Raw genomic sequence first — 26,995 nt, 5'->3', positions numbered from 1 at the left:
TCAGGTTATCCTGTGAGTGGTTACCTAGCTTTTTAAAAAATATATTTATTTTACTTTTATTTGAAAGGCAGATTTAGAGAGAAGAAGAGATAGAGATCTTTTATCTATTGGCTTACTTCACAAATGACCACAAGAGCTGGAGCAGAACCAATCCAAAGCCAGGAGTCACAAGCTTCTTTTGTGTCTCCCACATGGGTATAGGACTCCAAGGCCTTGAGCCATCCTCTGCAGCTTTCCCAGGCCATAAGCAGGGAGCTGTAGTAAAAGTGGAGCAGCAGGACATGAACCAGCATCCCTATGGGATGCCAGCACTTGCAAAAGTAGAATTAGCCTGCCATGAAACTGCATGGGCCCTGATCCTGTCTTTTTAAGGGACACGTGAGGAAATGGGCTGGTGTGTGGCATCATCCTACTGTCAATGAAATTGTCACCCAGCCAACTCCACAGGTGTCTCTTTCCATTCCGTGGCTATTGAACGGCACACATCAAGATTCTCTGCTCTACAGACAGTTTGTTCAAATCAGCAGCCATTAGCCATGTGTGGCTATTAATGTTGAAGTGGGATTAGGATGACTAAGAAACTGAGTTTTACTGTTAGGAAGTAAAGTCTCTTTTATTTAACTCTCAATTTTAAATGTACGTGCAGGATGCAGAAGTTTCCACATATGCTATTGTTTTGCTACTGTTTTAACAGAACTGATTTCCTGTTAGCTAATACCTCATTACATGACGACACACTACTTCACTCAGTAGTGCACACATACTGCTCCTGAAACATTTAAACTGCACATGCGGCTTATGATCTATGCCTACTGGACAACACTGCTTTGGAACAGTAGTCCTCAGTTGGGGCTGATGTGGCCCCGTGGGCTAGCCTGCAACACGGAACAAGAAGCACTGTCGGCAGTCACAGCTTGGAAGCACTCTCGGCATGTCCCGGGTGGGTGGAGGTTGGGGAGGCCAGGAACAACCCAAGACACACAAGATGGCCTGCTTTTGGAAACAACACACACCACACCGCTACCCAGTATGACAGCACGGCTGAGCAAAGCACCCATTAGGGAGGGACTGTAGGGCGCTTGCTGTAAACAGAGGAGGCTTTCATGGAAGAGAAAGATTTTGAGCCTGGTGGAAAGCTGGTATGATTTTACAAGTCAAAAAGAAGATAAGGAATATAGGAGGAAAAAAAACATCAAAATGCATAAAAGGGTGAAAAAGAAGATTCAGACGGTCTTGCGACAATTTAGGGAAGGAGATTCCGAAGCCTCAGGTCAAGCCTCAGGTCCAGCACACTGTAGATCCAGGGAGAAGAAACAAAGGAAGTATCCCATAATGCTTTGAAAGCACTTTTTCTCTTTTTTTTTATAAACAAGCTGGTCATAGATAGCATATATCTCCAGGATGACATATGAACATTACGTGTTTAAATTAAGTAGACAACCCAGTGTCATTCATCATCAGTTCCAAGCATGATTCGACTAAGGCCCCGGTGCCAAGGCTGCTCTCCAGCAGGTGGCATTACCTGTCTGTGTCGAGTGTCTCCTCATTCTTCACCCATCTGATGACGGGAGCAGGAAGTCCTGAAGCAACACAAGGCAGCACCACGCTCTGACCCACAGCTTTGACCAAGGAGGAGGGCTGCTTCAGGAATACCAAGTCTGACGGCACCTCAGGCTCTACAAATTAAAATTAATAAGAGAAAATGATTGATACAGAGAAAGGTAACACAAGTCACCACTCTGGGAGGAAATGCTGATCATACTCACTTTGGTTTCACATAACAAAATACTTTACGCAAAAGTCACAAGAAAATTCCAGTTTACATCAGCCAACATTTCCACGCGCAGAGCGCTGTGCTCTTTGGAGGTTGGATGGATGGATGCGTGACACGCCTGCCTTCAGCACACTTTCTGGACAGCTGTATGAGATCTGACAAGAATCCTCATCACTTAAAAAGATCATTCCGCACAAAATGGTGGAAGAGACTGAGCAAGCTCACGGTCCTGGGCACCCTCCTCTCGCACAAGGAAGGCCTGTGCTTCTCAGGCATTTCTGAGAATCTTTCTGAGTTTCACACAGCTCGTGTGCTTACAGAGTGTAACCCACTGAATGGAACAACTGTCAATGGCTGCTACAGCTGTGTGTCTCACTCAGACATGAATGGCTGCCGCTCACTGGACACAGCTGTCCTCCTGCGGACGCAGGACAAGGTTAGCCTCTCATGGGCAGCAGAGTCCACTTAACAGGTTGATATTAACTTAATGTTGAATTTTGAGAGAAAAAATTCTCAGGCAGAATGTGACTGTTGTCCCCATACCCTCAGGAAAAGTTGCAGCAGGGGCTGGCCCCATGGCATAATGTGTTAAGCTGCCGCCTGCAGTGACGATGCTCCATATGGATGCTGCTCTGCTGCTCCACTTTGGATTCAGTTCCCCGCTTATGCACCTAGGAAGGCCGGAGAGGATGGCCCAAGTGCTTAGCTCCCTACGCTCACTCAAGAAGTGGATGAAGCTCCCTTGCTTCAGCTTGGCCCAGCCCTGGCTATTGTGGCCAACTAGGGAACGCATCAGTGGATGAAGACCTCTCTCTTCCTGCTTCTCTTTCTCTAACTTTGCCTTTCAAAAAAAAATGAAACAAGTCTTAAAAAAAAAAAAATCACTAATGACAGTCACCACCAGAAATGCCATAAGCTTGCCTAATCAATTAATGACAGTTCTGTAGTTGTGGCAACAAGTGGACACTATCTAACAGGTTAGTGAGTGTGAAAACCAAAAAGTGACCAGCTCAGGCTAAAAGCTAACCCATCAATGGCATGGTCACTTGCTTCTAAGACCGACATTAACCTGTCTCATCTCTGTAGCCAATCACAAAACTATAAATGATAGTGATCCACTCTGCCTCTTAACACAAACAGATCTTTGAGGTGACTGACAGGCCTGCCTCTGCCTTACTGCGGTAGCAAAACAGACGGTGCTGGTTTCTGCTTCCGTTTCTGGAGTGATCTCAGCCCCCGTCACAACAGTCAATCCTGTTTTTCTGGATCAGATTCTGAAGTCGCACTTGAACAGTACCCACGGTGTAGAGAACAAACAAAGCCTGTGCCATGTACGAAGCAGTCAGGATCGAGCCGGGGGACACTGCCTTTCCACCCCCCCGTACCTTATTTTAATTCCATCATTTTCTATGAACGTGTCCAAGTATTCTCACATACAAAACCAATTACAGCAAAGGCCAGCAGGAGCAGACAGAATGAGAAGACAAAAGCAACCACTGAAAGGAGGAGACTGCTTCGCAGTGACAAAAAAGTGGAGCACTGCCAAGATGCAAGAACTCTCTAAAGCTGCCATATCAAGTTCCCACCGCTACCCCCTCGGGGAGGAGCTTCTGCGAGCTTCCAATGCCTACAGGCAAAAACCATTCACTATACAACATACTAAAGTGGGGAACAGCAGAAAGAGGCTGGACAGAAGACAAAGTTAATACCGCTTTGTGAAGAACATTCTTAGGTTTTGCATATACTTTACTTGAGAAATTTTTAATAATAAGTTCAATACAGAATGGATGGTTCTGTAATATTCTCATTCTATTCCTATGAAAAACAGAAACCCCTTATGCAGGTAGTAACGTGTCACACCACACATGTTCATTAAAACAGTCCTCCCAGAACAATGTCACCCATAAACAGACAAGCCGATCAGTTCTGATGCTGAGTTGATACCTGGGAGAACTTTCAGTTCTGCCTCGTCACTGTACTTGGGTGGCCCGCCACTGTCAATCACGCAGCGGTAAAGGCCTCCGTCTCCCTCGGTCACGTTGCTGAGGACCAGTGCCCCACTCGGAAGCTTGACGACTCTGTCATCCAGAAGAAGGGGCTGTCTGTTCTGTTCCCACCTCACAAATGGGGCCAAATCTGCATTCACTTCGCAATTCAGCACCGCATTGTTTCCAGCATAAACAGAAGAGGGCTCTGGTTGACTGGTAAATCTTGGAAGACCTGGACAGTAAAGGAGAAGAAATTAAATGCAACTAGACATTATTTTACAGCGACATCACACGGGTCAAGAGCAGGTCAGCCTACGCAGTCACAAAGTGTGGCAGAAGAGAGAGGGTGGTGGGAAACTGGCTAGTGACTGAGTTTCTCAAGGGTAACTGTAGTCAGAATCCTCAAAGGGGGGAATGCATGGAAAGGAGAAGGGCAAAACAGATCCCACAGCATGGGTCCAGAATGAGGATGTCAGCACAGTCGTCTGTCTTCTTTAACTAAAGATACGTAAACACATGTAGATTAAACAGTATGTGTGTGAGATGTGTATACGCCCAGCAGCCTTTGAGTGCACATTAAGTAACACACCATCTACACATGCACACGGTTGGTCTGCCTGGCCCTGCCCACACAGAAGACTCACTGCAGCATCCATGAGTAACTGACTTCTAAACGTCATCCCACTACAAGGAACTGGGGCTTCTTTGAGGAATGCTGACTGTAGCAGTGAAGTAGAGTAGTACATGAACCTGGAGTACTTCATGACATAGAAAAGCACTGTGTGCACAAAGGACATGGAAGTCAGACTAAGGGAGGTTCCTTTGGCTGAGGGGTGATGGTGTTCATGCAGTATAAACCATGGAGTGAATGAAACAAAAGCCTGCAGGAGAAGGAAAAGCTCTACTTGGTGGCTCAAGTTGGGGCAGTGGTGTGTCAAGTAAAGTCCCCATGGGTATTAGTTCGCTGACCAGCCATTCCACTTCAGATCCAGCCGTTGCTAATGGTCTGGCACAAGCAGCAGAAGGTAGGAGACCTAGACAAAGCTCCTGGCTTCAGCCTGCCCTAGCACTAACAGTTGTGGCCATTTAGGGAGTGAATCAATGGATGGAAGACCTCTCCCTGTCCCTCCCTCTGTTTCTGTAATCGAGTTTGAAAAGAAGTAAATCTAAAAAGAATTTGCTATGGATGCTAACACTAGCCAGTGAAAATCCGATGGCTCCTGCTGGGGAGCAAAAGAGCCAGGGCTGGAGGTGGGCCAGATCAGGCAATTCTGCAGCATTTATCAATGTTTGTGTGGGTCAGAAGTGAGGACAGGCCACGCTTATTCTTACTCTTAATGTTCAGGCTGGGTCAGACTTCATCACTCACTGGCAAACACGAGAGCCAGATCAGAGTATGGGCCATGCCCCACTGAGCCCCACTGAGCCTCACTGAGCTAGGTTGCAACATCTGCCAGTAAGAGCTGAGATTGTGGGTGGACCATGCCAGGCTGGGCTGAAGCACCCATCGGCACATACAAGACCCAGGGCTGGGAATGGGGAACTCTGGGGACAACCCCTGCTAGGCTGCAGTTCCCAATGGTGAATGTGAGCACGAGGGTTGAGGGCAAACCAGTCTGGGCAAGGCTGCAGCACATTTAACATGCATGTGGGTTGGCCTGGGGGCGGATCCAGCACTCACCGTCAATCATGAGAGCCAGAATGGGTGTGGGACAGGCCAGGCTAGGTGGTGGAACCTGCCAGGTCCCATGAGAGCCAGGTCCAGCTGTAGCACCGTCAGTGAGAGCTGGAACGGGTGTAGGTCAGTTGGGTTAGGCTGTAATACTTGCTGGTGAGTGCCAGGGCTAGGAGCTGGCCATGTTAGTCTGGGTAGCAGCAGACTAATATTCACCAGCACATGTGAGATCAGTTGCTGAGAGTAGGCCTGGTAGGGAAACTTGAGGAATTCCCCTGTTAGGCACAGCTCTGGCTGGTGAGTGTGAGAACCAGGGCTGTTGGAAAAAAAAATAGAGCTGGGGCTGAAAGCAGAGCAGACTAGTCTAGGCTGGGCCGTAGTACCTTTGACATAAGTGTGAGCCGGGTCTGGGGGTGGACCTGGCAGGTTCAATCCACAGCACACACTGGCACTAGTGAGAGCCAGGAGAGGGTGAAGGTTAGGCTTAGCTGGACCACAACACCTGCCAATTCAGGCTGGGGGTCAGCCAGGCTGGGCTAGGCTCCTGTATCTGCTAGCTATAACTGGGACTGAGAGCAGGCAGGCCTTAGCCAGGCCGTAGTACCTGTGTGCTACCAAGACTGGGAGTTGGCTATCTCTGACTGGGCTCTAGATACCAGCTGGCACATGCCAAACCTTTACTAGAAAGGGCCTGGAGGGGAACTCCGGGAACCCTCTTGCTGGGCTGCTGCTTCTATACTGGTAGGCATGACAGCTGAGACTGGGGATGGGCCAGTCTCAGGGTGGGCCAGAATGGCATAGGCTGTTGCACCTGCTGGCATGAAAGCCAGAATAATGTGGGCCAGCTGGGCTAGACCAAAGCACCAGCTTGTGGGTGCCATGACTGGGTGTGAGCCATGTCAGTCTGGACTGTCGTATTCCCTGATAGCTGTAAGATCTGGTACCGGGGACATGCTTGGCAGGGAAACTGTGGGCATTCCTCTGCTAGGATGTACCAATTGTTTTTATATATTTATTTTTATTGCAAAGTCAGATATACAGAGAGGAGAGAGACAGAGAAGAAGACCTTCTGTCCGATGATTCACTCCCCAAGTGACAGCAATGGTTGGTGCTGTGCCGATCTGCAGCCAGGACCCAGGAACTTCCTCCACGTCTCCCACGCAGGTGCAGGGTTCCAAAACTTTGGGCCGTCCTCCACTGCTTTCCCAGGCCACAAGCAGGGAGTTGGATGGGAAGCAGGGCTGCCAGGATTAGAACTGGCGCCCATATGAGACCCCTGTGCGTTCAAGGTGGGGACTCTAGCCTCTAGGCCACCATGACGGGCCCAGACATACTTATTGTTGGTGAGCACAAGAACCAGGGGTGGGGACAGGCTGGGTTGTTCAAGGCTGCAGCACCTATTGGTATGTCTGGAGGTGGGTCAGTCTGAGGTAAACTGCCGAACCCATGGATATGCATGAGAGCTGGATGAGACACAGGCTGGGCTGAGCTAGGCCACAGCAAAGGCTGGAAAACATAAAAATTGGGGCTTGGAGCAGGCCTGGTGGGGATTATCAGGGGATTGTTCCAATTAGGCTACAGCACTTGCTGGTATGCATGAAGACTGGGTCTGTGGTGGGCTGAAGCACATACTGGCTCATGTGAGATATGAGGCTGGGGCAGAATTGACTAGGGCAGCTTTACCAATCAGTATGTGTGTTGGCTGGGGAGTGATAACAGATCAATCCTGATCCTGCACCTGCTGGCTGGTGCACACAAGAAACCCAGGCGAGGTTTCTTGGGGGACTCTCCAACTAGCCTGCTAGACTCAGGCCCCAGCCACAGGGAAAAATCACAGGATGTGGTCTGACCTTGGAGCGCATGTATCAGGAGTGGGCTCCTCGGATGCTGATGTCTGTGCAGTGCAGAACGGAGGCAGATGCACATGAGGGAGGTGACAGCCAGCTCCTCCAGGCCAGCAAGAGATATGGACTGCCTTGTGACAGGATGGAAAACAAAGCAGGTTGGACAGTTGTCTTGGCCAAGCTTTGCAGCATGTTCCTGAGTCTGTGGATGCGCTAATGTGGACTTTGTCAACCAACAAACCTTGGAAAGATTTTTTTCAACTGTGGACCCTGGCATCATGAAGCGGATGACATCTCAGAACTATCAAAACCACTCAAGTAACATGCTTGGAACACTCTTCCCCACATCTGGGTCTCTAAGGTGTTACCAAATGACCATCCCCCTGTCTGGGTGCTGACAGCAAGGCACAGTCCCTCCCCTTTCCCCACTGTGAACAACAATAACAAAAAGCCCCTGAAACATTTGTGTCCCTCACCCAGCTTTCTCCATATCTCACCCTCCCTACCCTAATCAGAGACCCACGTAGCCATGCATCCCTCTCAACTATGTAAAAACTATTAAAAAGAAAATAAAAGAATTTAAAAAGGGACAGCATGCTTCTTTAAAGACTAGCAAACAATTACTGAGAAATAATTACAAATATAATTAACACACAGGTTTTCCAGTCTTGCTACAAAACTTTTGCTTTTTTTTTTTAATTTCAAAGAGACTTCTGAAGCAAAGAAATAAATATCGCAATTAACCACATACCTCTTTTTAAGAAACCAGAAAATTAGAAGGAACGAGCGAAGACAAACACTGATGAAGTGGGGGGAACAGAGGGAATGTTAATAAAACAAACCAAGAACTACTCCTATTTTTAAAAAGTAAAAAAAATTTCCCCTGCTGAGGTCTCATGACTCTGAGTAATTCTTAAACATGTAAGCCCACAACAGCATGTGGGAAACTGGCAGGCAAGAGGTTTCTGAGCAGGGGTAGCAGTTGGAGGAGCAGACAGCTGGCATCTCAAGGCCTCCCAGGCTCACAGGACAGTGCCAGTTGCCCACAGCTTTTGGAGAAGGGCTAGGTAGAAGCAAGTACCAGCGAGACACAGAGCTGACATGAGGAGACTCCTGAGGTTTGTCCTGAAGCTTCCTCATTCTTCCACCAGCAGGTTAAAAAAAAAAAAACAAAAAAAAAACAAAAAAACACCTGCTGTGGAGAAATGAAAAAAAAAAAAAAAAAGATCCTTCACGTTTAATCCTAGGAGCTTTCCACTTAGCATTCTTTCAACATTCTCTTTGCTTGTCTGAGCTGGCTAGAACCAAGTGTCTACTGCTTACAATCGGAAAAGCTTTGCAGAAGCTTTTAACATAATTCATGTACCATGAAGTTCACCGTGAAAGTTGCATAGTTTGAGGCTGGTATTTAGCATGGTAAGTGAACCTGCTGGCTTGGGACAACTGTGTTGCATGTCAGAGTGCTTGGGTTCAGGTTCCAGCTCTGTTCTCAACTAAAGCTTTCTACTAATGACAGGCAGCATGTGATGGCTCAAGGACTTGGGTCCTTGCCACCCTCATGGGAGACCAGGATTGAATTCCTAGCTCTTGGCTTCAGCATGGCCCATGGCCCAGCCTGTGCCCGTTGCAGGTATCTGGGGAGGTGAACCAGAAGATGGGAAGTCTCTCAAACCAACCAATCAACCATCCAAATCCCCAGTAAATGACAGAGAGACTAAAAGACAGTAAGCATACAATGGGCTTCTTAGTGTAGGAAGAGAGCTGTGCAACTATCACTGCTAGAACCTAATTTCAGAACCTTTTAGTCACACCCACAGAAACCCTGTACTCGCTTGCAGTCACTCCTATTCCCTGCTCTCTAACCCCACAACCCTGCACCCTCAGCTCCTCAGCCCCCAGTCCTTAGTTCTAGAAAACCACCCATCTACCTTCTTTCCCTATAGATTTGCCTACACTGGACACTCCTAAAAATAAGACCATATGACATGTAGTTTCTAGTGGTTTTTAGTGTCTGGTTCTTTAACTTAGGTTAATGTTTTTGCAATTCACCTTCATTGCAGCACATTTGTGCATTAGTGTTTTATTTCCTAATTTAATTGCTGAAAATATTCCATTGTAAGAATAAATTACATTTTAATTGTCCACTTCACCCTTGATGGAAACCAAGTTCTCTCCATTTCCTAACTCTCAGGAATAATATGGGTGTGAAGACTTACACATAAATCTTCTTACTTCCCTTGGGGAAGACACCTGGACTGAACTGATGGGTGATATGGTAACCTTATGGTTAACCTTTTGAGATGATAACCCACTACAAACCAACAATAAAAGGTACCCTGTGATCCAGCAACCCTACTTCTAGTAATGTTTTCTAGAGTGACAATTTGCAAAAAGCAGTTTATTACAGAATTGCTTGTAGCATGCATGTAATTTTAATCATGAAATTATTCATCCAAAGGGGGTTCTTAAAGAGAATATGTACACAATAGTTAATAAGCAACTACTAAGAAGCACTTTCACATATCCCTCAGCTCAGATACTATTTGCTCCCGATATCTTGGGCCAAGAGTGAACAGAACTGTGTCTGCAGTAAGCATACAGCATTCCTCCTGGTACTGAAACTACCAGCATTTAGATGAACCCCAAAAAGTGTTTCCTAAAGGAACATGAGAGCTAAGGAAAAAGATCGAGACATACGTAGAGGAGGACAGAGTTAACAATGGAGGAGCCATGAGCCAGGGTCAGTGGATTGGGAAAAGCAAAGAGGGAACTCAAATCACTCAGTACTGTCAGTGCTGGAGTCATGACGAGGGTATGGGGCCGGGAAAGGGGCAACATTCAGATATGAAACTGGCAGCGCCAGCACTTGGCTTTGTGGTTACGATGCTGGTTCAGACCCCCATGCCCCACATTAGAGGAACTGGGTATGATGCCAGGCTTCAGCTCCTGATGTAAGCTTCCTGCTAATGCAGGGCCTGGGAGGGACAAGGGTGGATTGAATAATTGTAATTCTGCTCCCCTCATGGGAGAACTGAATTGAATTCCTGGTTGTGCATGAGTGCAGTCCAGCCATGGTCAGCGTGGGTACTGAGGAAATAAACTGGTGCATGAGAGATCTCTCTTTTCATTTTTGTCAAACAAACAACAAGCAACTTGTCTTTAAAAAGCGGGGGGAGGGGGAGGAATAAGGCTGGAGATGTGCACACACAACAAGCATTCTTGCTACTTAAGAGTTCAGAGACTGACTTGAAGCCCTGGGACCAACCTGCAAAGACTGCACTGCAGGAAGGAAAGAATCAGGGGCAAAAACAGGCACAAAGCCAATGTGGCAAGATGGCAGTGGATCAGGTATAAACAAATTAGGAAGTCCAGCTCCCTGGACCCAACAACAGGGTGCAGGAGGCAGCTGAGAGGAAGGAGTCACAAATGAACCCCAGACAAGAGACAGCAGGAGAACATGCATGGTAAAAAGAAGCTGGCCAAAATGACATTGCAGAGCATATCAGGATGCTAATATGTTTATGAAACATGTTGCAAGAAAGCCTGGCCACAACAAAAGAGCAGGGAAGGAGGGGACGGGGGGAAGGGAGAAAAGGGAAATGGCTAAAATGCAGGGTTCTCCTCTTGTTATTCCACCCTTGATCTGTGATTATAGAGGGTTTACATCCTAACCTAATTCAACCTTGAACATTCAGTTCCAAGATGAAAAAGAGCCCTCATTCTGAATGAATGAACAAATAATCCCACGGAATGAGCAAGAAACAAAACCAAACCCTGGAGTAGGAAAGAGAAGAGACAACAGTTTACATTGATTCTGTCCGCATTTTGTTGACTCCGTCTGCATTTTACCACTGTAAGCACCAATACAGGACGTAAGGAAATGACAGTTCTGTGTAACACAACTCTTGACAAAGAGCAGAGAGACCGAGATCACTTGAGAAGTGCTGATGCCTGCTTCAAAACAGACACGGCTCACTGAGGAACCCAACCACCTCCCACTCCTCTTCTACTCCCAATCATTATTCAAGTAAGAAAACTCTGACAGCGAGTCTCTTTCTCTCTTAATAACTTCCTGCTCTCCATCTTAATAAATATTCTCTGCATGTAAGAAAAAAAAAAGCTAATTAAATGTCATTTCCTAGGGTTAGGGCACAAAATAACTAGGATTCTGGCTTTACTCCAAGTTTGACACAGAAATATTAAACAGGCTAGGGAGAGTAAAAGTTCACCATGGAAGTGATTCGGTTTTCCTATATGATTTTCTCTGCCATTTCCAAGTAGAAAAGAAATGGGGGGAAAAAAAACAAACAACAAACAAAAGAAAAGAACAAAACTTAAAGCTTCAAGCAAGTGGAAAAGTGTCAGTTTTATTCCATAAAGCACTGAATAGGCTCTGGCATTGTCCTATTTGCATAGTAAATGTCTAACTGACATTTATTCATGAGTGTGTTTGTTGTTAACAATTAAATGAAAATTTCAGGAAAATACTGCTTTCTTAAAGATTTACCCATTATAAAAACCTGAAAATGCAAACCAATCACTTCACAAAACTTACCTGCTACCGTGAGCTTGGCTGTCCTGCTAACAATGGTTCCCAGGCTCTCGACAGTGGCCACACACTGGTAATAACCTTCATCGGGTTTGTTGTGCTTGGAATGCACCACGTTGCTGATAAATAAAGATCCATCCGGGAGAAGCTGGCGTCGGTCATCAGACACTAAGTTCAAAAACGTTCCGTCTTTTTTCCATTCGATTTTTGGAGGCGGTTCAGAATATGCTGAGCAGTTCAGTGTGACAGAAGAGCCTCTGACAGAGAGCGTGTCCTCTGGCTCCACGAGAAAATGAAATGGGGTGAACATCCGCACGCCGGCTCCTACGGAGACAAGACCAAGGCACTGAGCGATGCTTTCCTCTACCACTTCCGCAAGACATGCGGAGGATGGATGCAAAAATTACCTCTACATGGTCTCATTCTAAGGCAAAGATGCTTAACACCAGTCCTCTCACTACGCGTGCCCAGCTGTTAGCAGGAAATCAAAACCTGACCCAAGAAAAAGCCCTCTACTGAGAAGCAAGATAATACATGACGGCAGTAGCTAAGAGAAGTTTTGTTTCAAACCTTACAAAATGAGATTTGTGAGTACCTAAAATTACTGTAAAGTGAAATTTGCTACAGTAGAGAGGGTGTGGAAATGCCTCTGCTAACCATGCTTCGACGTCTACTGGCGGTCTACTCCCTCTACGAGTTCACAGTGCACTTGCCGCGGATTCTTCATCCTACTGATACCCAGGCGATCTTTGGCCACAACCATGAGGCTTTGTAATGTCTGTTACAACAAAATTTAAACTATGCTAAAATTAATTTTCATTTTCTTTAGAACAATCTTCTTTATCCCAATTTCAAAAGACTTCACTTTGTTCCACCCTGGCGCCTTTATGGTTGCACGGTTTACATTTCATCTTCATTCTGACATGGACAGAGGAGAGACTCACTTAGTTTTTCTAAGTCACTTGGTCAGTGCTTTGAACACGGGAAGAACAAAACCGAGAGAAAACATCTGCTCTAAACTTTATATTCTCAGCCACAGAAAGATTCCCAACTCAGAGCTTTTCTTTCTTTTTCTTTCTTTCTTTCTTTCTTTCTTTCTTTCTTTCTTTCTTTTCTTTTCTTTTCTTTTCTTTTCTTTTCTTTTCTTTTTTCTTTCTTTCTCTTTCTTCCTTCCCTCCCTCCCTCCTTCCTTCCTTCCTTCCTTCGTCTCTCTCTCTCTCTCTCTCTCTTTTTCTTCCTTCCCTCCCTCCTTCCTTCCTTTCCAATTTATTCCATGTCAATAGTCAGGGAACCTGACTGCTCAACACACAAACCAAACCTGTGCTTCAAATGTACCCATATATTATAATTTGTTCATATTGTGAACTTAAGGATGATATTCTTCTAGATTATAAAATAAGCTACTGGACTGTTCTAGATATATATGAAACACTCTGCTAGAGCGAAGATGGTGATATTCAATTGTTTAAAATGTTTTCCAATAATGATGACAATAAACAGATTAAATCCAACTACGCACTCTTTGTGGAGGAGGAAACCTCAGAAAAGAGTTCCATAACTTAGTCCCATTTGATAAACATGAAACTCACTTCCAAATCATAAAACTGTTAAAAATGAGTTTTAGATATTACTAAATATAATGTGCAGTGGATTTTTATTATTACAAGAATGTCATGCTGTACTGATTAATGGTGCTGTAGTGAGGCAGATTAAAATGTAAGCAAATGGGAGGTCGAGAATGATAGCTAAAGAGAAATGCTTCTACTCTTCCAGTGTCGCTCTGAAATCTCTATTACACAACCTGAATTTAAGCAACTTGGAAACTTAACAGAGACCAAATGAGTTAGACTGGTAGTCCAAACATGCAAAATAACAACTGAAGATACTGTATTATATATTGTATAAATAAACAATTACATTTACAACCTAAGAAATTCTTGTTGTTTAAAAAAATATTAAAAAGTTACACCAATTTAAATGCTTTACCATTTAACATTCTACCTTGCTTTTGTTTTTATTTCACTTTAAAATGACTCATCTATATCAACCAAGTTGAATGAAAATGTATGTGTGTCGCCACCCTGCAGCGACACTAAAATGACGAGGAATTTCAAGGGCCTGGAAAAAACAGGAACTGCCATCACAACCGGCACACACATACTGAACAAACACGCACACGAATGAATGAAAACAGAGAGGCAAGGGAATGAGCCGAAGGAGAAGGAGAGAGACAAATGAAAAGGTTTATTGCTGAAAGCGGGCTGCTTACATAGTTTTCCACCAATCACTTCTCCCCGTGGGTCCACGGGGCGCTATCTGATAGGCCAGCATTCGCAGCAGGGGAACATTAGACTATCCTTGTGACTTCCTGCCTGCCTACTGGTGGCACAAATTCTGCCTCCTGGCCCTCGGCCAGCCGCCATGTTGCGGCCCCTAACATACACGTGGGGTCGGCCGCTCCCCACATATGTGGATGCAAAAAATTGAGAACAAAATTTTCACTGGCAAATTCATAAATGCTGTTGAAATGAAGGTACTTCAAAATTTTGCGAAAATACCTACTTCCTGTCATCTTTGTGATTTGCTACACTAGTACGAGGGCTGCAACTCGAGACATTCTGTACTGAAAACCCCTCCAACGTCTTTTGTATAAAAATCAAAGCAGTTCTCAAGTGGACTTGTTTGTCAGTCACGGTGGGACTTGGTCTCTACCCGTTGCAGCCCCTCCCTTCGTCTCAGTCCCCACAGCTCTGCCTTGTCGCATCACCAAGTGGCACAGCTGCTCCCTGTCTTCCTCCCAGTTCAGAAGTGCTGTCTGTGCCTCTTGCCCAGGCAGGGGTATCTTGCTCTGTAATGAGCAAGAATGACAAACATGAGGGCAAGGAGGGTGTTATGGCACTGTGGGTTGAGCCACCGCTTGTGAACCCCACCGTGGCTTCCAACCCATTTTCCTGCCGATGTATCTGGCAGACATCAGGTGATGGTATAAAATACTTGGGTTGCTGCCAAGTATTTGGGAGACCAGGATGCAATGCACAAATCCAGGTTCAGCTTAGCCGAGGCGAGCCTTGGTTGTACGGTGGGTATCTGGAGAGTGAACCAGCAGATGTAAGATCTCTTCCTGTCACTCTTTCACAAAAGTAGACAAATGAGTCTTTTTCAAAGTTCATGAGAATGGGATTAAGATACTCATTTTAGTCAAACAATTTTAAATACAGGCAGGTACAGGGTCTTCAAAATGTTCATGTCAGGGCACACTGACTGAAGTGGCCCACGTCCCACTGAGAAATGACTGGGTTTTGGTCCTGGCTCCACTCCTAAGTCCAGGCTCCTGCCAATGCACTTTCCGGGAAGCCACGTACATGGGTTCCCCACACTGAGTGTTCAGCTTTTGGCTTTGGCCTGGTCCATCCTGGACACTGGAGTCACAAAGGAAGGAAACCATTACTGGATACATCTGTCTGTATCTCTGACTTTCACACAAATAACTGTTTTAAGTTTACGGAAAATACATGTTATGAAAAACCTACGCATCTATTTCAAATTTTTTCACACAATAAGCATCTTTCCATTTTCCACGAGATTGCAAGTTCCAGTCCAGCACCAGCCCAATTAGTTTCATTTTATATACCAGGAATTAAAGACAAACAAGTTTTTAAAATTCTAAAAAGATTTTAAAAAGTTACATTGGACTATGCTACTAAAATGACAAAAGGGAAATCAGTGGGGTATGGGAACTTGGGGAGTGGGGAAAGGAAAATCCCAGAGCTTTTGGAACTGTGTAATAAAATGCTACAATAAATAAACTTAATATTGAAAAGTTACCTAGAAGGGGGAGTGGTTTGGTACAATGGCTCTATTAGCTAATCCTCCTTTTGCAAGCACCAAGATCCCATATGGGTGCTGGTTTCTGTCTTAGCTACTTCACTTCCAATCCAGCTTCCTGACTATGGCCTGGGAAAGCAACAGCAGATGGACCAAAGTCTTGGGACCTTGTACCTGCATGGGAGACCTAGAAGAAGCTCCTAGAATCTGGCTTTGGATTGGCTCAGCCCCAGCCATTGCAGATATTGGGGAGTGAACCAACAGATGGAAGATCTTCCTCTTTTTGTCTCTCCTTCTCTCTGTAAATCTGCCTTTCCAATAAAAAAAGTCTTAAAAAAATTATAATTGCCAGCCTCAGGTCCTTGGACTCACCTGTGATAACTGGTCATCCTCATGGAAAAGACAGAGTAGTGGACGGCTGGTCCAGATATACATGGAGGATATGGCAGCCCAGTGGGGCCTCCAGAAGACATCTGTTACCATAGCAGAAGAAGGAGAACAGACCAGATTGGACAACTATCCCAGCTCAAATATGTACCTGGATGAAAGGAGACCCTAAGGTAGACTGTCAGCCAACGGACATTAAAATGTTCCTTCATCTTTGGATTGGTGAAATTGACAACATTTCAAAAGTAGGGCCCGGCAAGTTGGCCTAGCGGCTAAAGTCCTTGCCTTGAACACGCCAGGATCCCATATGGGCGCCGGTTCTAATCCCGGCAGCTCCACTTCCCATCCAGCTCCCTGCTTGTGGCCTGGGAAAGCAGTCGAGGACGGCCCAAAGCTTTGGGATCCTGCACCCATGTGGGAGACCCGGAAGAGGTTCCGGGTTCCCGGCTTTGTATCAGCGTGCACCGGCCATTGCAGCTCACTTGGGGAGTGAATCATCGGATGGAAGATCTTCCTCTCTGTCTCTCCTCCTCTCTGTATATCCGGCTTTCCAATAATAATAAAATCTTTTAAAAAAAAAAAAACATTTCAAAAGTATTAAAACCATCTGGGCAGAACCCTCAGTGTGTACACACCAGGACCCTGGGTCGATACTGGGTGGCTGTTTCCCAGGTGCTAGGGCTGTTTGGACACTAGGTGTGGCTTCTCCCCTGATCTCCTCCTTTCTCCCAGATGCAGGAAGAAGAAATGAAAACCTTAGAAACAATGATCACACCATCCTTCCCTCACCCTCAGTCCTTCTCACCCTGGTCAATTATGAGCATCATCTAAAATAAAAAATTGAAAAATAAAAAAGTAAGAGACAAAAAATGGATTGAATGGAAAATTGTGTCACAAATAATAGGCTAAAAAATGCAGAAGGTGAAACCAGTCCGCACAAAGAAAAGCCTGTGTTTCAACAGAACTTCATTTATAAAGACAAGTGGCAAGATGAACTGGATCTACTGACTCTGCTCTTTGCTGTCTGCAGTGGAATACCAGCCAGTCAAACACAAGTGAGCATTATTTTGGCTTCTCTCAAGGAGGTCTGGGGAAAACAACATCACAGATGAGTGCAAATGTATAGGTGTACTGTAGGCATTATCTGAGAAGGAGGATGGCAGCCAAGTGCATACCACATGACAGCCATTGATTACAGGGAGCAGGGCTGAGTGCAGGTTGTAGGAGGGGTGACACTATCAAAGGTACATAAATAATTTCACCAAAAAAAAATCAGCTTGGTGGTACAAAACTGTTTACTGGGAATGGGGAGCCCTTTATTAATATTGTGGCAATTCTCCTTGACTACTTTGGCTCGCTCCAGCGGATGCATTATCAGACACACACTGCTTTGCTGCCTTTGCGTGGAAACCATCTTCCACCAGGATCCCTAGTCCCTGTGTGCTTGTTTGCTTAATTTTAGCTGACTGTGACCAGAGTCACTGGACAAATTAATTTGAAACAGGCTTAATGATGCTTTCTGGTGTCTTCTTCGTTTCCAAGTCTCTGCAAATTTCTCACTTCTTAATAGAATAGCTCTCACTTCTTGATAGAGTGTTCCTCGCTTTTTGATAGAATACTTCACACCTCGTGATAGCATTGCGTCCTATGAAAGGAAAATATCCACAGGGAGCCTCTTTCAGTTTTAGCTCCCTTCCCCCCATTACTACTGACAAACCACAAGCACCCACTGCATACGGAGTAACACACAGTATCTGAAAACCAATCAAATGGAATCTGTTTTGTGCACTAAGAGGTTCAACATCTGTGAGTGTTTGAGACATCTACATATGTAAGCACTTTAGCCACCTACAGATGTTCTTCACCCTGTGAAGACTATTCTAGAAGCTGGGACCACTGGTGAAAGAATCCAGCTCTCCCATGCAGGATCCAGTCTCTAAAGCTCACATGCCATCCTTCCCGATTCCTTCTGTGTTCAGGATCTCCGCACTTCAAGTCCTCAATTTATAATTAACATGATAAGATATTAGAAAGTTACAATAATCAAACATTCAAGAAGTTTAACTACAAACATTTCTGTTATCAGTTAGGAGCAGGCAACATTTCAGAGCTATTTCCCTCTTTGCTCGGCTGCACAACCATCCGTGCTCCGGGCTCCAGAGCTCAGCTTCCTTGCTCCACAGGCTGTCCAAAGACTGCGTCCACTTCCCACCCAGTATCTACCCTGTTCTCCAACCTTGCAGAACCCCTTTCCTACAGAATAAGTAATTAATTAACAACGCCTATTTTAATTGTCTGATACACAATTTTGAAAACCTTTATAGTATACTGACCTGTAATCAAAACTGGGTCCAGGTTATTTATTTATTTGAAAGCAAGACTTACAAAGAGAGAGAGGGGGGAAGGGAGGAAAGGATGGATCTTCACTCTGCTGGCTCACTCCCCAAATAGCTGCAATGGCCAGGGATAGGACAGGTCAAAGCCAGAAGCCAAGACCTCCATCTGGGTCTCCCATTGGATGGCAGGGGCCCAAGCATCTGCATCGTCTTTGAGTGTTGTCCTAGGCACATCAACAGGGAACTGGATCAGAAATGAAGAGGCTGGGGCACGAACCAACGCTTACATGCGATGGTGCAGCAGGCAACAGCCTACCCTGCTGAGACACAACATGGGTCTCAGGTCTAAAATTTTTGTTCAGGGAGATTTCTACAGGAACATTCAACTTCCATAGAGATGGACACATGTGGGTTTCAAGGTGATTTTATGTTATACATAACAGTTGTCAAAATGGGATTAACAGTTAAACGTAAGGTCTCCATATTATGAGTAGCAGCTTCTAAAATGTGGTCAGTGAAAAAAAGGCCTAGATGCCAGCATTTTGTTTAGGAATGTTCAGTGCATGCAAGGGACAGACTGTGAGTCCCTGCCATCTACACAGGAGGGACAGCTGATGAGGGAGTAAATTTTAGACATAAAAAATTAAACAGCATAGCAGAGATATGTTCAAAATTAATATTATTTCTGTATTAACTTTCCTGTAGTTGTTTTCCACTGTGACTTTTCGTCAGGGTGAGGAGAAAGAATGAAACTAAAGAAAAGGGAAACGATTCTATTATGAAGAGTGTTTGCTCAATGAATTCAGATATTTACCTGTTGGAGGGATGGCTGGGAATATAGGTGCTATAAATATTGTTACAGTAGTACAGTTCGTGCCCAGTCATGATTCCTTCATTGCGGGCATGGACCATGCAGAGAGTCCAGCATCTTATTGTCCAGATAAATTCAATAGTTTCATTGGGAGACCAACCCTGGTCTGATAGTAGAGCTGGCTGAATATCATCCCCTCCAATGAAAAACCACAACACAACTTCAACAATTGTTTACAACCTTATGGAATTAACTGACATGGTACTGAGTGACCAATATGTTACAAAATGCAAGTTCTTAACCACATCCTGTGACTACTTCATTGACACTTCAATTTTAGTTTATACACAACCGGCTGCTATACACCTTAAAATGGTTATAGGGTACTATTCAGCCGTCTTGTGTCTATTTTCATTTTTATATTTAGCAGCTTATAGTATTGAAGCATGATTTTTACTGAACTTGGTGAATTTTAGGGTAGTCCAAACAGGCTTGTAACTCAAACATGCCATATGTTAACAATTGAGGCGCAGAACAGTTTTAGGAGGGGTGTGCAGAGAAATCTTCAATATCTTAGTGAGGAATAACTAATCTTTGTGTCCTACCTAGTAAGGTATGTGGGAGTCCAAGCTGATGGTTTCCTGTCTGACCTAAGCTTTCCTTACAGGTCTCTATCTGATCTAATTTGGGGGGGGGGAGCCTCTGGAGCAACCCTGATGGTTATTGCAAGAGAGGGTAGGCACATACTGAGACACAGCGTCCAAAGCCCGGGCTCCGACTGCGGCCATCGAGACAGAAGAATCCTCCATGCAATGCAATGGGAAAGTTCTTCCCTCTGGTGGCCCAGATCCCACCAGGGTCCCACCAGGAACACTTTCAGGAAGGCAAGAGTAATCAGCTTCTAGGATTTCCATACTGACTTTCAGGAGCTAACGGGTCCCTTAGGCTAGCAGTGTCTTCTGATTGCTTGTGGGTTTTATTTTCATTCTGCTTTCTGCTTGGTCCTCCTCCCAACACTGTTTATCGACCTCAGCCCTCTCCTGGGCTACTTTTGAGCTCTTGTGAACTATTCCCCATATCTGTTCTTTCTTTTTTTTTTTTTAAGATTTATTTATTTTTATTACAAAGTCAGATATACAGACAGGAGAAGAGACAGAGAGGAAGATCTTCCATCCGATGTTTCACTCCCCAAGTGAGCTGCAATGGCCGGTTCTGCGCCGATCCGAAGCCAGGAACCTGGAACCTCTTCAGGGTCTCCCACACAGGTGCAGGGTCCCAAAGTCTTGGGCCGTCCTCGACTGCTTTCCCAGGCCACAAGCAGGGAGCTGGATGGGAAGTGGAGCTGCCGGGATTAGAACCGGCGCCCATATGGGATCCCAGCGCGTTCAAGGTGAGGACTTTAGCCGCTAGGCCACCTTGCCGGGCCCCATATCTGTTCTTGTTAAGACCAATAAATATTAGCACTGTTAAAAAAAATTAAAAAAAAAAAAGAGAGAGGGTGGGGAGCAAAAGTTGGAACTAAGTAAGGATCAGAAAAAGCTCCTCTCCTGAGTCCCATAGGAAGTTTACTGTTCTGTTTCTGAGGACTGCTCAGGGCTCCGGGCTGTTGTTCCGATGACATTAGATCCTGTGAGGCAGGATCTGGGCTTCTTCCATCCCGTGGGGGGGAAGGGGGGTTGATAGGGAAATGGATGACCTCAGGTTCTCGGCCTATGAGAATGCCTGTTTGTTTTTGAGGCTAGAATTCAAGAGTATTACAGTGTCTCCCTGGCTTGCTATTTGTTCTTGGTTGGTTGCTTGCTTGCTTGTTTGTTTGTTCCCCCATCCACTGCCTTCCCCTGGACCTTACAGGTAGGAAAGGTGCCTGGGCTAAGTTAGAATTAACTTAAGGGGGCATGGTGTAATTGTGCCAGGATCCCACACGGGTGCCAGTTGGTATTTTTCCAGCCCTGCTTCCCATCCAGCTCCCTGTCTACAGCCTGGGAAAGTAGTTAAAGCCTTGGGACCCTGCACCTGTGCGGGAGACCCAGAAGAGGCTCCTGGCTTCAGATCAGCTCAGCTCCAGCCTTTGTGGCCACTTGGGGAGTGAATCAACAGATGGAATTCTCTCTGTCTCTCCTCTCTGTGTATCTGACTTTCCAATAAAAATAACTAAGTCTTTAAAAAATGACTAATCTATAGAATTGTTTAATAAAAGAATTAAGTATTAGGGGTTCTTACTATTCTGTAACAACAAAAAATCTTTGATAGTCTGAAATCTTTTGTAAAAATGTTTTCATATCACTTTTTAAAATGTCATAAAGTTAGTATTTCATATGATTCCTGCAAACATCTCCTAAGCATTTTCTACCATGAGTGGTCAGATGCAAACTCAGGCATGCCTGAGGTGTAGTCTGTGTAGCTTCTAAAAAAGCATCTTTAGTTTCACCTTGGCTACGCTAATAAAGGTATGGTCACAGGAACAGTGCAATGTGAAAATTAACTTGGAGATGCAAATTAGTCACCTGGATCATGATCCTGCTCAACGCTATAATATTCACTTAGCCACAGTCTCATTCCGGCAACATCATCTTAGGAAATTCTCGCCTGACTCAGTAGATGATAAACAGGTTCAAGCAACACTTCTTCTGATTGTTAAACAGGACTGTGCTTTTCTAGTGTGAGCAATGGTTCTGTACTAGTATTCTGGGCGCCAAATGTTTTAACATAGCAAACTGCCAAGTCAGCTTTAAGTAGGACATCTCCTTCATTTAAACTCTTCCAATCATCTGGAGTAATTCTGACCTAATATAAAAATGGAAAGTCAGGCTGATTTGGAGCGCACTCTAAATAACTCTGAACTGAGTCACTTCTACTCCATCATTATTGGTCTTAACCTCCTGCTGCAGGGACACAGCCTTGCATGGAAGGGAGAAGCCACAAACCAGTACACTGCAACAACTTTCCACCTTCTGAGCTCATTTGTAGGCTCTTTTCCTAAATTGTATCAGTTGCTCCATTAGCTCACTACCATTTGCAGAAGTGTTGGGTTTCCCATACATCTAAATGAATTATGGTAAATGAGGGAACATCTGAACTTCAAACTGTCCTAGAACAGACAGTTCACATCTTACTGGTTTATGAAGTTGCTATAGAAGAGTTTTAAATGGAACTGAGGGCAACAACAGCACGATTCAAAGCAGGAGCCTGGGCAGGCATTTAGTCTGGTGGCTAAGGCCCAGGCTGGGAAGTCCACATCTCTTCAAGTAGAGCTCCACCATCAACTCCAGTTTTCTCCTACTGCCCTAGGAGGCAGGAGCTAATGGCTCATATACAGGAGCCTGGAGGGAGCCACTGATGTCTGTCTGGTCCATCCCTAGTCCGTGTAAGCTCCCAGACAGCAAGCCAGTGGGTCATAAAGCAGCTCTCTTTTTTACTACTGCCTCTCAAATACATAAAGAAATACCTAAAAACAAAGCCAAGGAAACAAAGATGTAGTGCCAATTGCCCTAACCCAATACAAGGACACTTCCAGGCTGGAATAGGAATTAGAGGTCAAGACGTAAAACCTCTTACCAGGAACTTACTGTGTGCCACACACTGTTTAGGCGCTCCAACTAGATGAACTCTTTCAGTTATCCAAAGCTAGTGGTAAAAACTGCTATCTCCATTTGCTAACGAGAAACTTAAACCCCAAACAGTAATTTTCCCAGAGTCACAAAACTGGCGGCAAAGGCCGATCTGAGGCCCGTGAATCTCGGTTCCTGTGCTCACAACCAAATGTAGCTGCTGGGTCCACACCACCCAGTGCGCTTACCATGTGACACATGGCTACCAGGAATGTGAAGCAGAACTTATACAGATGTAGTATAAGACATACAGCAGACTTAAGAGGATTTCACATCCATAGAATCTCAGGGATAATTTTTACACTGAATACTTACTGAAATGTTTTGAATATAATTATTTATATAAAATACAGTACTAAAGCTAATTCTATCTGCTTCTTCCCAGTGTGGTATCTGGAAACTTTAAAGTTACTTGTTTGGCTTGTCCTTTATTTCTGTTGGACAGCACTGTACCGCATCGTGTTATCCTTCACAATGAAGTTCTCCAAAGGAAAATTTGGTTACATTAATGCTGTAGGAAGTAAAAGATCAATATGAATTGTGACAGATGTGTGTGGGATCAAAACAAAGCTCTCTCCTGTCTGTCAAATATAAAACATTGGTCTACCACATGGACAGTAAAAATCCAAGCACCTGAAGCACCCACAGCACGCAACACCTACCCACTCGGAAGTTAGGTTTTCAGAAGTGTGTAATTAGGAGCTGCAGTACCCCTGGATACTCAGGGAGAAAGAATGGCCACACAATCCAAGTGTCAGCCACAAATTCCTTCCTTAACCAGGACTGCAGAGAACTACATGTTCACCATGGGCTGATGTGGGAGTCACCAACTTAGTTTAAGAGATCCAGCCCAGCATCGTGGCAGAGGGACTACAGAGCGGGAGATAACTTTCTGTCCCAATGGGGCACCCTAAGCAGTGTGTGATATTCCTTCCCAGCATGTGTAACTGCAGTATAAGCATGGAAAAATGACACTTTTTCAGAAAGTTAAACATTTTATAAGACAACCACTCCAAACTTTAAAAAATTCCATGTGATAAAAACAATCAAAAGTAAGACAACTAGTCTAGATGAAAAGAAACTAATGTCACACATGCAAATGCAATGAATAAACCTTTTCTGGCGCCTTGGCTACAGGCAACCTTGGGGAATATCACAGTGACTTCAGAGTTTGAGCACACTTAGTCATGAATAGTACTGAAAAACTAACGGAGAGGGAGGGAAAGCGAGATCGCCTGTCCATTGGTTCACTCTCCAAATGCTTGCTGACAGCCAGCCAGGATGGAGTCAAGCTGAAACCAGGAACTCCACCCGCATCTCTCCTGCGAGCAGAAGTCTCGGCACGTGGGCCATTTTCTTAACCTTTTTGGAGTTCCCGGAAGTTGTAAAACAAATCTAGCATCACATTTTCATATCAGATTAAAAATTAATAGAGTGACAGCATTCTAAGAAAAGCATTTGAAACAGTCTACTAAATATTCTACTGTGAAGAGAAATTCTTAAAATTTTAGGATTGAAGTCTTAATCTTGATGAAAACCAATGAATACAACACACTCTTCTTCAGTAAGAACAATATTCTACCACACTGTGATTCAATTCTACAGTTTTATTTTCCTATTTCTGAAATGAATGATCACTTCCTACTGTTACTGCTAACAGCCCTTGAATACACAGTTGTGCTGAGCTAAGGTAAACTGAGGGTTAAGCAGATGAAAAGGCTACGAACAATAACCCTTGCCACGACATCAAAGAGTCTACACTGGTTTTCCAGAGAACTGAGTTTCAAGAGTTAAAGTCAGTAACAGCAATGACAATGATCTCTAGACTTGAAGGGAACTTTAAAATAATTTATGTATTAAACTTTTTCCAAAAAAGTACCAGCAATCTACTATGTATAAGAAAATATTTGTATCTCATTGCTTACTGTTTCTTGCTCTATTCTGACCCACCCCTATTCCCACAATACACTTTCAGCCAGAATCTTGCCTGGCACACAGGGGTGCTAGGTAGAGAGAGAGTACTTAAGACCACAAGATACTGAGAAGCTGCCCTGAGAGCACTTGGGGTGGAAGAGACACATCAACGCAATCCCAGTGTGCATGTATGCACGCACACACACAATCATGGAACAGTGGAGAAACTCAAGGCAGTCTGTGTTCCAGGTGCAGACAGAGGCCGATTGGCCAGTCAAGGAGGACAGGCCTGCAGCATGCTGTGAAACCTGAAAGTGAGGGGGGCAGCACCAGCAATGAGCAGGATACATCCAAAGGAATGGCAGGTGTGCTGGCCTTAGGCAACCATAAAACCGGACAAAATGACAGGACAATGCTTGTCAGTCACACAGGCAGACAGGACTGTCACCTCTCAAGGGAAAGGAAAGAAATGAAGCAAGCCCTAAAGTTCTTCCACTAGTAGCCTGTCAATCACTTCTAGGCCCCAGAAAAACCAAGGGGAAACTAGAGAAGGCTCCTAACTCTCAGAGAGTTGACAGCCAAGGACGCCATGGAGGCTACTGTTCACAGGGCAGGCGCTGGTGAGGAGGGGCTGCCAGCAGAGTGCCAGAGTTTGTCACCCTTAAGCCTCTGGGTGACCACCTGTGTGTACGTGAGAGGGCTGAAATTCCTAATACAGTGGAATTAAACTGGAAACCAGCAACAGGTAGGTGGGAAAACATTGAACAACCTATGCATCAATGACCCACAAAGAGATTCAAGGAAAAATCGGGAAGTAATTTGAGCTTAATAACAAAGAAAACACAGCATTTCGAAAAATGTGTATGATGCAACTAAAGTCATGTTTACAGGTGGGGTGTTGAGCATAAAATGCTTAGAACAGCAGACAGGCAGGATTAACCTGGACTGAAGGAAGGAAAGAGATGATCAGGGGCAGGCTGGGGCTCGTTATGGGAACCATGGCCCCTGGCATGCAGAGACAAGCCTCTGAAGTGTGACACAAGCCCACCTGTTGCCAACAGGGGCAGTGGGGCAGTGTGTGCAAAGGGCCAAACACCTGAAACAGGCATGGCAGGAACCAGAGAACACTACAAAAAAAATTAGGATTACTAGGCTGCACAGAGAGCCCAGCTGAGGCTGGTGACTGTATTTCAAGGTATCTGAATGCAAGGACATAGCGTTATAAAGCAGAAAGGAAGGAAAAATAGAGTATTAACCTTGAATTTTGGGGGGCAGGCATTTGGGTCTGGTGGTGAGGACACAACATCAGAGTATTCAGGCTCAATCTCTGGCTCCCAACTTCAGCTACCTGCTAATGCACACCCTGAGAGGTAGTGGGGCTGTCTCAGATAACTGGGCATCTGCCACTTATGTGGAAGACTTAACTTGCATTCTCAGGATCCCCACCTGCTTAGCCCTACAGGACAAACCAAGTGGGGGCATTTGGAGGAGTGAAGCAAAGGATGGAAATTCGTTCTCTCTCTGATGTGTGTCCCTGAGTCTCAAATAATTTTTCAAACCACATTTTCCTAGGCACTGTGTTACCACTGACACAAGTGACAGAGTTGGAAATACCAGCAAGAAAGAGTTGTCTATGGGATCTAAGCAAATAGGGAAGGAAACAAAGTGAATTGGGATGAGTAAAAATGGTGCAGGTATAAGCTGAGAACCCCGACAGAACTCAGCAAAAAACACACAGACGATAGTGACGGCTGCCACGGTAACCGGAGAAGGGCGGATATTGCCTCCAACCAAACCCGGAACAGATGGCAGAATTCTGGCAGGTCCCTCTGGCAGTGAGACCACCGTTGCACCAATGAGGGGCACAGATCCATATCCCCCCACCAATAATGGCTGACGCGACCCCCCCCCCACTTAGGCTTCCGTGTCAAGGAGAGTTTAAACAGCCCCTTCCCGGTCTCTTCCGCTCTTCTCCCTCTGCAGCCCACTCCTTCACATCTGTCCTTTCTGCTGCACGGCGAAGGGAAGCCAGTGACTGTGGCGCCCTGAAATAAAGGCCATCTAAAATCTTTCCATATATTCAGCTGAGTTATTCTTTCCCTGGCGAGCGACGAATCTAACATTTTGGCCAATGGCGAATCTAACATTTGGCAAGCGGCGAATCTAACAGATAGTAAATATGAGAAGTAGAGAATGATAACACTCAGGGACCCACATCTTAAAAGAACAGCAGGCTTTATAACAGTCATCATCCAGCCTATTTCAAAGTTCCTTTTTCATTATC

The 26,995-nt window shown here is 45.0% G+C and overlaps 1 protein-coding gene across 7 annotated transcripts in view; it reads right to left on the bottom strand.

Annotated features, from left to right (window-relative positions):
• Positions 1-26,995, bottom strand: part of NEO1 (neogenin 1) — a 192,217-nt gene that overhangs the window by 105,442 nt on the left and 59,780 nt on the right. For all 7 annotated transcript variants that reach the window (XM_058665450.1, XM_058665451.1, XM_058665452.1 and 4 more), the window contains exons 2-4: positions 11,837-12,154; positions 3,719-3,994; positions 1,523-1,676 (exon numbers count right to left, since the gene is read on the bottom strand). In XM_058665450.1, the coding sequence (XP_058521433.1) occupies positions 1,523-1,676; positions 3,719-3,994; positions 11,837-12,154 (748 nt within the window). The remainder of the gene's footprint in view (positions 1-1,522; positions 1,677-3,718; positions 3,995-11,836; positions 12,155-26,995) is intronic.

The sequence above is a fragment of the Ochotona princeps genome, chromosome 6 (genome assembly GCF_030435755.1).
Source record: "Ochotona princeps isolate mOchPri1 chromosome 6, mOchPri1.hap1, whole genome shotgun sequence".
NCBI classification, from domain to species: Eukaryota; Metazoa; Chordata; class Mammalia; order Lagomorpha; family Ochotonidae; genus Ochotona; species Ochotona princeps.
The sequence above is the reverse complement of the archived record's forward strand: the minus strand, read 5'-3'. Positions and strand labels throughout refer to the sequence as shown.